General features: G+C 41.3%; 2 protein-coding genes across 3 annotated transcripts in view; one reads left to right on the top strand and one right to left on the bottom strand.

The window, feature by feature from the left end:
* Nucleotides 1-14,758, top strand: part of LOC100880650 (unc-112-related protein) — a 179,680-nt gene that overhangs the window by 137,436 nt on the left and 27,486 nt on the right. Inside the window, exon 1 of one of the 2 annotated variants that reach the window (XM_003705216.3) lies at nucleotides 4,084-4,613. The exons of the other annotated variant lie outside the window; for it this stretch is intronic. Coding sequence (XP_003705264.1) covers nucleotides 4,475-4,613 — 139 coding nt within the window. The 5' untranslated portion in view covers nucleotides 4,084-4,474. Of the gene's footprint in view, nucleotides 1-4,083; nucleotides 4,614-14,758 lie in introns of those variants that run through there. 2 annotated transcript variants of the gene reach the window in all.
* Nucleotides 16-2,260, bottom strand: LOC100883595 (odorant receptor 13a). The gene is made up of 7 exons (XM_003705159.3): nucleotides 2,038-2,260; nucleotides 1,642-1,950; nucleotides 1,075-1,361; nucleotides 570-669; nucleotides 411-515; nucleotides 208-357; nucleotides 16-147 (listed from the first exon to the last, which is right to left on the bottom strand). The coding sequence occupies exons 1-7, from the start codon at nucleotides 2,191-2,193 to the stop codon at nucleotides 91-93; spliced, it is 1,164 nt and encodes a 387-aa protein (XP_003705207.1). The 5' UTR covers nucleotides 2,194-2,260; the 3' UTR covers nucleotides 16-90.

Here is a 14,758-nt window from a genome sequence, read left to right as displayed (position 1 = left end):
GTATATTCTATGCAAGTTGAGTCATCGCGAGGTGACTCCGGCTACGATCATAAAGCATGCCGCGTACATCTATGTTCATCATCCACACCATTAGTCGTCTTTGGTAGCTTTAAGGACCGTGAAATACGAGAATGACGTACTGAGAACCTGTGTAACGTACAGACAACTCAAAAGGAGTATCACTAAAACATTCGTAAGCGTACTTACCGATGAAAAGCTCTGCAAGGACATGCTATAGAATTTCGCCGCCGTTATCTTGCTGGGTGTCTGCGAACGCATCATCATGATCTGAAGACTCTTACTGAGTCGACTTCCGATCCATCCGCTGCTGTATGCTGATTCACCTACTGCTTCGCTCTACGGCAATCAACAATGATCATTAGGCTCACAAATTATGGATTGCTTTCTACCTCATCGATCAATCCGTTCCCACTGAAGCTGAACATGAACAGCTCGAGAATGGCGGAGTTCAGGAAGGTCGAATATTTCATCAGTCGTCCCTTGTCCTGCATCATCTGCAAAGATTTTTATCCATGATTCTTATCTGAATGAACATCCATTGAACGCACCGATGTGATCTGAAATCCTGCGAAGCAGATCAGGCCTGTGCTAATCATGAATTGTCCTAAGGCCAGTACGTTTATGATCCTCTCGAGTGCGTCCGCGTATCTGGAAAGATATGAAATGATTTCGTTAAGAGATGATGATCTTCTTTAAAAGAAGATGAAGAACACAAAGTGGAAGGAGGTACATGAGATGTAGCAAGGCAAGACATGTCTTTACCTAAGTGGCCAGACAAGTACATAGTCAACCAAGTAGCAGGGCAAGCTGCCAGATGGTCAGACAAGTAGTAAGTGGTTAAACAAGTAGCAAAGGACAAGTAGCAAGATAAGTAATCATACATGTATAGTCAGACAAGTAGCTAACAGACTAACAAATCTTCTTCGCCCCTAATGTGTTTGATAATGTAGTGATTAATGTGTAGTGATCTGACTACTTGTCTAGTCTAAATGTTTATTGAAAAAGGTATAAAAAATTGCGATGAAATGAGAAAGAAAAATAAACGAAGCTCACTCTATGGCTCTCCGATGTCGTAGCACGCAGTCCGCCATAACAGAAGTAGAGCTAGCATCCGCGCCGTTCAAAGCCTCCAGTCTCTTCCGGAGAACCGCAAACTTGGCCGACCCGTGCATTATCACTATCAGATTGAAACTAGTTGCTCCCGCGATCATGCTTCCACCGAAACCACCCGCCGTTACGTTGAACAGATACAGGATTTCGAAGATCGGTGATATTGTTTGATTGATGAAAAAATAACCGCGGAAGGGGAGTATCTTCTCGCTGGCACCGAGCACGTAGATCTGGGGAGAAAATGGTTGATTACTGCAAATAATTATAACTCTGTTAAGCTATATTATATTGTATCGAATATTGTACGTAGCTAAGATCTTTATCTATGGAACAGCCTTACTGAAAATCAGGCTTAGATTTTTTGATCCTAAACAAATTAACTTTATAGAAGAAACTAGTTAATAATTTTGAAAATGTAGGAAATGGAATAGTGACGTCGATGTAAATATTGTGAAACCATTTTACGTTCGCCTTCGAGTTCCACCGCATTCAATAAATCAATCTACTCACTTCCAAGAGCGGCACACACATGAATAATATAATCGTAATAGCCACAGTGCTGATGAAGTATTTGGCAAGGCGATACGCGAACATCGTCTTCTCTTCTAAAACAACTCTATCCTCGAGAGAGGAAGTGATCCAATCCTCTTTCATTGTATTCACCACGTAGAGCATATCCTTCTGATGAATCGTGTAAACCGTCAAACGAACGACGCAAAGATAGAAGGCTGTACAAATCAGGGCACATTCGGTTGCTTCGTCTAAGTCGTCTAAATTGTGAACCACGTCGGCCGTCACAGCTAACGACATTACTACCACCTGAAAACTCACCCTTCGTGCTAAGTATTTTGTAACTGCAATCCCTTAATCTGCTTAGCAGAAGAATCATACCCGATTAACACTTACCAAGAAAAACATGCTAAAAAGATGAAATCTTCTCAGCATTATCGTTCCTGTGCTGCTATTTTCCGCTAATGGCCAGATTGAAATAATTTTCGCGGTGAGCATAATAGGCTTAATGAGCTGATTATACTCTTTCTCACTGAACGGTCGAATGTTCATGTTAAATCTCACTGTATAAGGATCGTATAAGGATCACGACTTGTTCGGTCTGGTGGTCTAAACCATACTCCACGAAATCACGGAAAAATTTCTCGACAATCGAACGGGAAATTGATGAGTAACATAAGTGACACTTAGTGTTATATAGTGGGAGGATCACATCAAAGCGATTCAAAGTTCGCAACAGATAAGTATCATATCGAACTTGGCGAACGTTCTTTGAGGAATAGCACGGTAGTTTAAAACATATGAGAAAGTACAGGTTGCTCGACCTACTATTTGAGGAAATGTGTACCTTTATCGAAAAATGATAACTTGGAGTTTCTCTTCATGCTATCTACTTTTTGATTCCTTTTTCCTTTCAGCTGTTACGGACATTACAATTTTGCGGAAAGTTTAGTTATATAGTAAATCTGCAATACTACAACAGCACATTTTATACAAAAATGATTAAATCTGTTGGACAAAGGTGACATAAGCCGAAAATGAAGCAGCAGAATGAAAAGACGTAAGAACAAATGCATGTATATTATTAATTAAAAGGCTATAAGGGTTAAAAAATTGATCAGCAGTAAGAGAAAACATTGTACTATCAACAGAGAGTGATTTCATATTGTAAAAGCACAGTTTTAATGAGTTTTTTAATTAAATAAAAGCGTGGTACTAAAAATTGAACAAGTGGCGCCATCTCTCCGGCGAACAGGGTGAACTACACACTTTTCGAACTGTACTTTAATTAGTTCCGATTTCCACCGCTAGAGGGCGCATAGGTGGCGCCGCCTGGTGGCAAAAGACGGAACTAATTAAAGTACTGTTTCAAAAGTGTGTAGTTCACCCTGTTCGCCGGAGAGATGGCGCCACATGTTCAATTTTTTTTTTAATTCAATTAATATTGATTTTATTAATTAATTTGCTGTATTTTGTTAATATATACTTGGTGAAACTAGGTTTTTTGTCTGAATTTTAATTTAAAAACATAAAATGATAAACTTGCGCTTGAGTATACCTACATATGGATAAACAGAACTTACTTTTGACTACTGCTGATATAGAGGGCATTACAATACCTCCCACTTTATTACATAGTTGGTAATTCAGTACATGATCATAAGATGGTATCATAAAATATTATAAGATGATAAGTATATAGTGGACCATGATATAATAAAACAGATACGCAGTTGGTAAAAGAAGAACTCTGTAGTATATGACATCACTGTAAGCTAGCGCTCCGGAATGCAACTAACTAATTTACAACTATACGGATAATGCAGTGCACTTATTTTGAATCGATATCATCAAAGATACTAAAGATACAAAAATGTTAAATGTAAACTACTAATAAAAGTCCGCAAGTTTCAATATATTCAAGTTTGAAAATTTTCAAGTTTCCTAAATTACCAGATATTCTAATTCTCAAGCTTTTAAATTCCTGCATTCGCAAATTTGCAACTTTCAAATTTTTAAATTTCAAAAATGTTTGAGTCTCAAACTTAGATACATAGGGCGGTACTTTTGATTTTAAAACAATTTTATTTGAACTCTTCCAAAGGCGCTTTAGGCTCCGAACAATTCAAGTATCCGTACAAAGAGGACCGATATTAAAAGATGTTCAAAAACATAGAACCCGCACGGGTGTGCAAGAAGAAAAGAAGAATCTCGAGAAGAAAGGGCCGAGGACGAGCAGGCAATGAAATAGGAAAGGAAAAACGAGGAAAGAATACGGAGCGGATTCGGTTTGCGAAGGGAGAGGAAAGCAAGTTGTGTGACGGGTTACGCTGAGCTGTTGGCGCGCGGCGCTCGCTCCGAGGAGCGAGGGGCAAGATTCTGCGCGCGCATTCCGAGCGCGCGTTACTTGTAAATAGTTCTATTCTCGGTAAGAGAGTATAGCCGAGCCGAGAGTGTACGGCCGACACCAGTCGAGAAACCAGCTGGGACTGGGGGGCTGACGACTGGAGCGCCTCTATACAGTATTCGGGACGAATTCGTGCGACTCCGAATCGAGGCAGCCAGTGTATCGCAAGTGCGCTCACTTGGAAGACCCGTGTTGCTCCGGGAATCCCGAAATCTGCTCGAGTGGTAGACGTGCGCGGTTATTTATCTCTTATCGAACGGGGATCAAGTGCATTCGTGGCGGTGTCAAGTGCCGCGCAAGAAATCATGATTTCTGCACGCTGAAAAACGATCGTCGCATCGAGCTCGAGTGTCCGGGGACCCGAAGGTGTACACGCGGCAGTTTCGTTTTTTCGTTTTGTTGCTTTTCAACGCTCGATCGGCAAACATGTATTCGGACGGTCACGAGGTGGACGGTAGTTGGGTGTTGCGTGTCTACGTGACGGATCTTCAGGTAGAGAGGAGCTTGCGAGTAAAAGGAGAATTGCACATCGGCGGTGTCATGCTACGACTGGTCGAGGATCTCGGTGAGTCTCGGGCCGCGTATCTTTCTCGGTTGATCTCTCGTTCAAACTCCGATGCGTTCCGGAGCGCGCGAAAATTCGAAATTCAAACGACACGCGATGGACCTCGCTCGATAACTCGAGATGCGGCAGAGTTATGAAAGAAAACTCGCGTAAACGGCCTAGCGATGCTTACGGCCGTGCAGCAACAAGTTGCAGGATTATTAGCGTGTCGCTGTAAGGAACGAGACTGCTCGAGATGTCGTCTCCCACCACCGTGGCGAACACGAGCGAAGCGTGCACGGGAGTGGAAAAACTGGACGGTCGAACTAGTTTCGCCATGACGACCAACGCACGGACGCGACTGACTCCTTTATATGCTAAAGGGAGCTCCCACAGTTCCGTAGAGAGACGAGGAGACACGTGAGACACCGGCAGCCGATTCCTATGTCTCACCGCACGTAAAACGAACACCGTAAGCCAGGGATTCCTCGAGTCCCGCTCGTCAACCGATTTCGAATCGCGTTTTGCTCGATACAAGCTTCACCAATAACAGTTTTGAAAGTGTACACAGTCTCCTCGTCAGGGTATCTGACACCCCATACCTTTATCCCAGACTTCCATTCTTGGCGTATCTTGAATGAACGTAATTTATCGTAACGGACGAGGATCAGAAGACCGTCGGTCGATACCCCGGATAATTAGCCCCGTTTGGAGGAGGATAGTTTCAGCCTCGACGAATTAGCCAATTTCGATCAATTGAGCGAGCCCACTCACCATAGACACCGGAGCATATCGCTAGTGCAGCTTGGTTGCACAGCTGTTCGAAAAAGATACCGCTGCTCAAACTGCCCGTCTAATTTAGCGAACATCGTTTACGAATACTTCTTTCTGGTCAATGGGACTTTGTACTCCATTGAGAGTCCAATGTGTGGACTCTAGCGTGATTTATTCTACCTAGGTGTCGCAGAGATGTTAAGTCAATACAGATACAAATAACAGTCTAGATAAATAGATATCAGTGTAGATGGAAAAAACGAATTATAGTACTTATTGCGTACAGAGTATACGATACTTGCACACCTTGAACAATTTCTTAGAAACGAGTTACTATCTTAGAAACGCTTTCACGTTTAAAAGTAATGCATTTACTGTGTAATATGTTTACATGCATTTGTAGACGAATTTCAACTGCAAGATCTTCAAGCAACTTCAAGAAGTTTAAAAGTTGTCTACCTTGTAATGGTGGACCACCTTAAAGACTCTTTATAACCACCCCTTGTAACCACCTCCCTTAACCACCCCTTTATAACAAAGAGTAACAGGTAAAATTAAAAAAAATTGTATAAATGTATGATAAAATATCGTCTCCAGAAAAGCTGACTTCTCCTTGAAGCCAAAGTAATTAAAATAGAAAGCGCGTCTATATTTTCCCCGCTTACGGCTATAATTTACACCCACGAGCGATATCGGTTTCCTTTTTTCATCCGCTTGCAGCTTGTTTGGGCGAGTCTCGCGTATAAACTCTTGGTACGCGCCAGGCCCGCCTTCTATTAGGCATCAGTGTATTTTCGGCGGTGTCTTACGAACACGACAGTCCTTCCGTCTCTGTTGTCTGTCCGTACAAGAGAGAGAGACGACGAGCCAGGCTTATTTTAACTTGCCGTTTCCTCCATCTGATTTTTCGAGCCAGCCTTCGGCCTGGTCGGTGCCGTTTCGGTCCTAAAGACTACGTTCGCCGACCGGAAAGGGATACAGGCGCGTTCGAATCTTTATCCCTTCGTTAAATCTCCTCTTGTAATCTGTTACTTATACGTGCTTTATGCTAACTCGAGGGATTTTAATTCTACATTCCTCCGAATTACGATAGCTTTGAAATTGTACGTGTCGGGGGTAATATTGGTTCTCAGTTGAAAGCACGTGTAGGCTTCTCATAATCTCACCAAGATTTTGCGAATGGACCTACGGAATTATAGGAATAAATTTTTGCGGAAGATATCGATTTCGATACAAGCTAGAACGAGCACGAAAAAGACAACTTCCGTCCGAAGAAGATTCCGGCTGCTCCTGCGACCAGTAGATAACGTATCTAAAAGATACGGCCCTATTTGATAATTTCTCACGAGCGTCGATGTTTACCCACGTTTGAAACCTTCTGGTTCGACAGGTAGACGCTTTAAAATAAGTTATTCGCCAAATCGATGAATGTTTACCGCAGGTACCGAAGATGCACGAACGGGCAGGTAAAGAGAAATCGGATGGCAAAAGAGCTTTTGTTAGGTGGCCCTTTCTTGCCCTTCCAGCTTGACAGGTTACCGTAGTCGTACAGGTGCTCGTCCACCGCTTTCAGCAGACGCTCGTTTCGCACCGTGGCAAAGTCCTATGTAAATATACCGGGTGTCCCGTGGTGCAGCTTCAGGTTTCTTCTAAATCACGCAGGGAATGTACAAGTCAATTCCTGAAATTCGAACGGATAGCACAGCTGCATAATAGTTTAGTGTTCTACAGCGTTAAGTACTTTGAACATTATGGAGGATTCAGTCGTTGCTCGGTGTAGTTTTGCAATCTTCACGTTGCTACAAGCATATGTAGGAGTAGGATTTCAGATGCTGATAAAATAAGATTTTAGAGATATACGAGAATGCAGATCTTATAGTCAATGTTATAGTCTTATAGTCAAATCTTATAGTCAATGTTATAGTCTTATAGTCAAATCTTATAGTCAAGCTTGTAGTCTTATAGTCAAATCTTATAGCCAATGTTATAGTCTTATAGTCAAGCTTATAGTCAAGCTTATAGTCTTATAGTCCAATGTTATAGTCTTATAGTCAAGCTTATAGTCTTATAGTCAAATCTTATAGCCAATGTTATAGTCTTATAGTCAAGCTTATAGTCAAGCTTATAGTCAAGCTTATATTCTTATAGTCAAATCTTATAGCCAGTTCTTATAGTCTTATAGTCCAATCTTATTGTCAATCTTATAGTCTTATAGTCAAACCTTATAGTCAATCTTATAATAAAAAATACAGGATCAAGAAATAAAGAGATTCAAAGATACAGAAAGACCTCAATAACCAACCAAAGTCTTAAAGACCTAACCATCTTCAGATCCACATATCTGTGAAGTCAAACAAAAAGCATTTAAAACTTGAATTCTAATGAACCTCGAAGAAAGTAAACACGCAGAATTTCGTGAAATTCGCGTGGGCGCGAATATTAAGCATAACCATACACGCCCGAATTCCCAGATACTTTTCGAACGTTACGATCGACCGGGCTTTAAACAAAACGCAACTGAAATTTACATTCTGTCGCGGGGAACGATCGTCGTATATTCCCGTGGCATTTTGGACGGCGAAATGGGATACGTGCTACGTACGCTTTTCTCCTTCCTGGAAAGATTTAGTATACTTTGCATACAGAAACGTGGACGTTGGAATGCTGCTACGTTGCGTCATTGAATAGCGCTATAACTGGTTGCAAAACGCCTTCCTGGCAATTTGCGGATTCCATCGGCGAGGTTTATTAAGACGATTCGGAACGAGAGCGTCTTCGCATAATTAACGTTCAGGTGGACACGTGCACGCGAGCAGGGTGAAGAAAAGAAGTCGAAGACTCCAAAGTACCGTACGTCAGTAACTCGATGACAAGACTACATTCTTCTTGTATCCATTCTACGAAATCGGACGAGATTTTACAACGTTGCATCGTCCTGGAAGAATTATCTCGACAGTTCGACGATAAAGAGCGGTAGAAATATCAAGCATTACTTTAAAATACTCGACAAAATCTAAAAAGTTCTCGAGAGGCAACTTATCAAAGGCAGGAAGGATTAGATTACGTACACCTTTATTACCTTCGTAAATGATAAATCATTAAGAAATGATAGATGTTAGAAATATCAAGCATTACTTTAAAATACTCGACAAAATCTAAAAAGTTCTCGAGAGGCAACTTATCAAAGGCAGGAAGGATTAGATTATGTACACCTTTATTACCTCAGTAAATGATAAATCATTAACATTTTTCAAGTCACTAAGGCGTCAAAAATTTATTAGGCTTCCGAGGTTTTAAAACCTGTCGCTGTGAAATTAGCTCGATTGCAGTACACTTTTATGGCCCAAACATCATAAAAATTTACAACTCCGTTAGTCATTCGTATGCATCGAGTATAAAGTTGAAATATTTTAGTAGTAATAACATAAAGTCTCTTAATCTTTTCAATAATTGCAACTCACTATTTCAAGGTTGCTTTAAATTTCAAATATCGAACTCAGGATTTTCCTTGAACCCCGTAAATCTTTTCCGGATCCTTTCCACAAGATAACGATCGTTCCCACGAGTTCGATTTCCTCGGTTATTGGAATTCTCGGGAAAATCCTCCGGGCGTTTCGTCCGGCGAGTTTACGGCTGCAAAGGAAAGCAGTCGGCTAGAAGAAAAGGTGACAGGCCCGCAGGTGCCAATGTTTATAGTCGGTTACGACACGCAGCGTTCTGTAGGAGTAAGGGAAAAAATAACGACTGAGGTCGAAGTGGAGAAAGAGCGAACGGACCTCAACACGCGTGGGCACTCGGACACGCACGCCGCCTCTGCGCGGATTTTTACCTTTTACTACCCCGGCCAACTGTGACGAAGGTAAAATCCGTGCACCGGGACGACTTAGAGCCGAGAGAGCCACTTAACTCGAATTATCTGCTCGGCTTACGTGTACAGGATCGGATTACTCGACTCGTAATTTTATATTCCGGGCTACCTCGTACGCTTCGCGAGGATAAGCTCCGAGCACATTTCTTACGAAATTCGGGGCCTCCATCTTGCAAATTTTCGATTCCATAATCGAGGGTGTTTCTTTAGAAGTTTTGTGGTCTTTACAGTTTTTATTCTCAGGCTTCACACTTCCATGTGACCTCCGTAGACTGTAGGACTTCGTATTCTTTATTTTCATGACGTTCACAGTCGTCAAAGGTTTCATATTCTATGGAGAATCTTTGAAGTCTACATAATCTTCACAGTAGTCACATTAGTCATTGCTTCATATGCATTGCAAGCTTCATATGTTGCTCTACAGCCTGGAGACCGCAGGATCTTCATACCCTTCATAACCTTAATCTCGATAAACTTGAGTAAGCTTCTCACAAGGCTTCGATAGGTAGCCTTGACAATCTCAATAATCTCGGAAACCTTGATATCAGTCCCGAAAGCCTTCATCAAAAGCTTTAACACGTTTAAAACACCTAACCTTGACTGCCCCCATCTATCCTTAAAAGCCTCGAATGAGATTGAAATTGATTTCAAGTGGCCGAGCACACAAGAATCGTTTGAAAATTGCAACATGCAGTTTCCAGTAATCGTGTCTGAATTATACACCCAACTGTTGCGTAAGCAATCGGGCCTCGTTGATTTCTGAATTCATAGAAACACAAGATGAGGTAATGTCCGGTTTCAATCAAGTCGATTGCTCGAACTCGTAGTTCCACGTACCGGATCGTAGTTACGAAACGTTACGAGATTGTAAAAGACGAATTTGAATAAGGGGACGAAAAGAAGTTACAAGCGAGATTACTCCTTGGCCGAATTGTCGATCGCGACCTCGTCCTCGATACAGGTCGTTTCTCTGCTGAAACTGGTAGTTACCAGGTGCAAAAGAATCGAAGGTATTTATTGTAGTTGCACCCGGACCGTTTCGCCATTCGGAGGCAAGGTCGTTCTTGCGGTACTCGCGAGGCGTGTGCGAGCTTCTTTTCACCTTGGTAAGCCTTCGATACCTTTGCTGCCGTGCATTTATCACTGTTGCTCGATCATCCTACATCGTTGTCTTATACGTGCATCTGGAACCGGGTTACCGCCTCGTTACACCGATATCCTGAATACCATATGGTCAACGGGATAATAGGAATGTTGAAATCAATGCACCGACGTTATTAATAGAGACTGCAAGAATAATTCTCTCCGGCATAATAACTTCGTCATGTTTCCAGTACTGTTCAATTAATTTCAAATGTTTATTAAGTAGAACGGTTCATTTATTAATACGTCCTGTATGCAGATTAAAACCAGTTCTGTTTTGTTTGATCACCGATTAATTTCTTGCCAACGTTTAGTATCTTAAACTTTGACACAGCCTCTCTGTACATTGTACAAAGATCTCTATCGTATAATAGCGAAGGTACAATCACTCTAACAAATAACAGTATACCATACGAGTAGCAAAGAGTCCTCTCGGTCATTATTCATCGGTAACTTTTTACCTATCGTATGCAAAGTCGTTTGCTAGACTCGTTCCACCGCGTGCCACAACCCTGCCAACGTGTCTCCCGAAAAAAGAACAACTATACCGCTTATCATTTCTGCTCGAGCGAGTCGCCATGTATTCTGGAAGCGTCCAAGTTATCTGTTTGATTATGGAAAGGAAGAAAGCGCGAAAGATTCATCGCGTTCCAGGGTCGCGATAATCCTATTTGCTGGAGACAGGGGATACGATAGCGGGTGGGGTAGCTTCGTCGTTTCTTAGAAGAAACTTAAGAAGATTAGCTACTCGTTTCCCGGTCAAAATGTACACGGATAAGATGTGGACGCGAACATAGCGAGCATGGACTTAAGTAGACTTAAGTATTGGAGTACACTGAGTTGCACTACTTAATTTATTTTGCAAAAAATGTTACATTCAACTTGTGGAAATTGGAAAGCATATATAGGAAAGTATATGTAGAAATTCAACGTTTAGAAGTACAGCATACAGGAGTTCAGACTGTAGAAATACGCAAGAGGCCATATAGCGAGAGTCTACCAAAAATCCTACACAATATTAAATATAAATACTCAACAACTTAAAACATATTTAACATTAAATTTTCCATGAAATCTCAAGCTACAAATTGCCTAATCATACATAAATTCCAATATTAAATCGTACAGCAAGAATGTTCGATACCAGCTTCGATTTCTAGCTTTCGATAACCTCTGTTTCTAGCCTTGATCTTTAGCGAATGATGCACTAGCTCCGGAAAAAAAGACGATAATTGCCTTGGAACGTTATCGATCATTCCGTAAGCTAAGTATGCTAATAAGTTACACGACAATTTTTCTAACTGTTAAAAATGTCTAAGGAAAGAATCGACAATTCGAAGTGTTCGTGATTTCAGGGAACATTCATTTTTAGACGCGTTTTTCCTGCCTTCGCTGACTCATACCGGACTATGATACACGCTTTACTCCAGTTTTAAGTTACACCACGGTTGCGGTGCAATCCCCTGGAACGAGCAGTGATCCACGCGTTTCTCTCGGATATGAATAATTCCCTAGGGTGTGAGTGGTAGTCAGTTTTTAGCGGTTCACGGAACATGCTCGACGGGTTTTGTAATTGGCGGGCTGAATCATCCGCGAGGCGTCCTTTTATATAAAATGGCAGCCGTGTCTCCGTCAAGACTAATTATCCGAATATCAAGCTTAAATGATCGTTAATTATATCTGATCGTACCGCTCGACTTGTTGAACACGAATCAATGATTTGTGTTCTTGAAAAACTTTCTAGTCTGATTAATAGTCGATCTAGCCCTGTAGTCAAAATAATCTGAACGAATAGTCATGTTCACACTAACTTCCCTTCTGATTCATCTCATTATCTAATTTCTAGCATTTGAGTCACAGAACTTGTACCTCCAATGAAATAACCAGCAATATCGAAACTTCGAATGAAGTCTTCGAAGTCTTATCTTTAACGCATCAATTCAAACTAGCTCCAGACTCCATCGGTATTTTAAAACCGTAGGGCAAAGTCGTTTCTCTAACGTCCTTTCCGCGTCTTCGTAATGGGGCCGGTACCCTAGGAAGCTGGAGAATCGACCGTTAAAAGGCAATAAATTGCAATGAAAGTTTCGCAAGTTCAATAGTACGAGCTGCAACACATCTACGAGGAAACGGTTTTCGACGGAGTTCGGTGGCCAGTTGGCGATGCTCCAACAGCAACGAGAACGCAGAAAAAGAAAAGAGTTGAGTCGGCACTGACTCATCGGACAGCTGTTGATTCACGAGTATTTCGGAATGCTGGAAGAAAATTTTATTATAAATGCATCTGTCTCGGTGTGTCAAAATGATACACAAAGTGCAGCGTAAACAATATTCGTGTTTAGACAGTAATACGATTCACGGTTGCAATATGGATTCGTGCTACAAATGTGCATGTGCATTAAATTGCCACGCTGACGCAGAAATGGCGTGCGTTTTGCAAGCAGAGTCTAGAAATTGCTGACGCTGGCGTGACACGACGCTTCTGTTTTTTTTGTCGACCTGAGTTTATTTTAAACGAAGATGCAATGTTTTTCGAATCTTCAAAAGTTTCAAAAACTTCAAATCAATTTGGAGGGTAGAAATAACATTCAGCTGCTCTAATGCTTTTCCTCGGATGAGATAAAATATATTTACTAAATCTAAACTTCAATTCTAGCAAATTAATGATTTTTATTTGGTTTTACAAAAAGTTTACTGGATGTACTTCACTTTCATACTCAGTACCTGATAGATTTTCTGTCAGATGTGAGTAACTGAAATTTACTTTAATATTACGTTGCAAGAACGTCGGTGTCTGAGTCAAAATATCATCACGTCCAATTGTGGATGCTGATCGCCTGAAAGATGCGAAGAAGGTGGAGAATTCTCTGTGCTGGTGGAAACCGACCGAAACCTTGACTGAGTGACTTCATTATTGTGGTTTAACGGCACGAAGGACGGGCCTTATATGGCTGCGAGTCGGTTCAACGAATTCGTGACGATCGAGAATGAACTCATAGTCTCACCATCTAAATAAAACCAAATATGTTTCTCCACCTTTTTCACTTGAATTTGTAATTTTGTCCAAAGGATGGAATCTCTGATTTGTAAGTCGACTTCAGGTTTCTCTAAGCGTCCCGAAATATTTTACAAGTGAAGGGATGCTTTATGGACACACCTCGAAGACCTACTTGAAGGTCACTCCCTCCTGGCACAGAAAGCATCAAAGGAAATTTCCTGGATGGTTAGCTGCAGTGGAACGATGACGAGATCAAACAGACCACACCTTTCTTGAAGATCCTAATTGTTTTTTAAAAGTACGACATTAAATAAGGAATATTTACGTTTCTTTCTTCCTCGTCTCTAACAAATTCCGTGAATAGAATCATTATTCGAGGGACACTTTTTCCTGAAAGCCCGTATCCACGTTTTTCTCGTCTTTATCAGTAATGAAGGGTGCCGGCAATAAACGTTGATATTTCCTTTAACTGGCGCCTCCGTATCTCGGGAGTACGGGAAATAAAACGAGAGGAATCGCAGATTGTCGAGTCACTCTGTCCAATCGTACGAATGAAAAATGAGAACGGAAAGAATATTTTATTGCACAGCGATATCCAGCTTCCTATCGGTTGCTCGAGTTGTATCAGAAAGGTCGCTGAATCTCTTCGTAGAAGCGATTCATCGCGAGGGGAAGATTAACGAGAAAGAGCATCGGTGAGCGTAATCGGAGGGCATTGTTTTTTAACGGGCTTGGTTTAGAATGACAATTTATTCGCGATTAAAATTGTGACCAATCGATCGATCACGTAACGCTATTGCTACTTTGAATCTGATTGCTATTGACGTCAGCTGGGTCGATTCTTGTTGACCGATATGTTTCGTTCAGTTTTATGTCCTTTGAGCACTGTGTTGCAGGAGCTAGTCGACTTCTTTTTATTTTTTAACGAATTGTTTACCGTTGACAGCAAATCATTCGTCATACAATGTCAGCATTGTCAACATTGATATCACAGAATATCAGAGTTTGGATAGTTGTCAAGTTTCATACTTAATCAAGGTTTACATTAAATATGACTTGGTGCAAGTTATAAAAATTACTCTCTCATATTCTCAAATATTAAAAAAATGCTTGTGACTCGTAATTCGTCACTTCTCTGACGATTATGCAGTCGTTACATCTCGAAAAGCAGTCATTAAAATCCTCTTGGCACATCTTCGAGGTTTACGCGGTCCTTACGGAAGGACGTGAAGCACCACACGTGGGCTGAGGCGGTATTTTGGTGTTCGAGTTTCTTTCTCGTCGATCTATATAAGGAGAGCTTTCTCCGACTCGTTTACGAAATCGTGCGATGATTTCACGACAATAGACATTCGTTTAATGATCGTTACGCGTAATTGCGAT

This window comes from Megachile rotundata, chromosome 10 (assembly GCF_050947335.1).
Source record: "Megachile rotundata isolate GNS110a chromosome 10, iyMegRotu1, whole genome shotgun sequence".
Taxonomy (NCBI): Eukaryota; Metazoa; Arthropoda; class Insecta; order Hymenoptera; family Megachilidae; genus Megachile; species Megachile rotundata.
Note: the sequence above shows the minus strand (reverse complement) of the source record. Positions and strands in the feature narration are given on the sequence as shown.

What these genes read in the sequence shown, in the direction of transcription:
- LOC100883595 (XM_003705159.3), bottom strand. Translation starts at nt 2,193, where the DNA reads ATGAACATTCGACCGTTCAGTGAGAAAGAGTATAATCAGCTCATTAAG. An exon ending in TTTTTAGCATGTTTTTCTTG is followed by an intron (nt 1,951 to 2,037) that starts GTAAGTGTTAAT and finishes GTGAGTTTTCAG; the next exon opens with GTGGTAGTAATGTCGTTAGC. An exon ending in TGTGTGTGCCGCTCTTGGAA is followed by an intron (nt 1,362 to 1,641) that starts GTGAGTAGATTG and finishes TTTTCTCCCCAG; the next exon opens with ATCTACGTGCTCGGTGCCAG.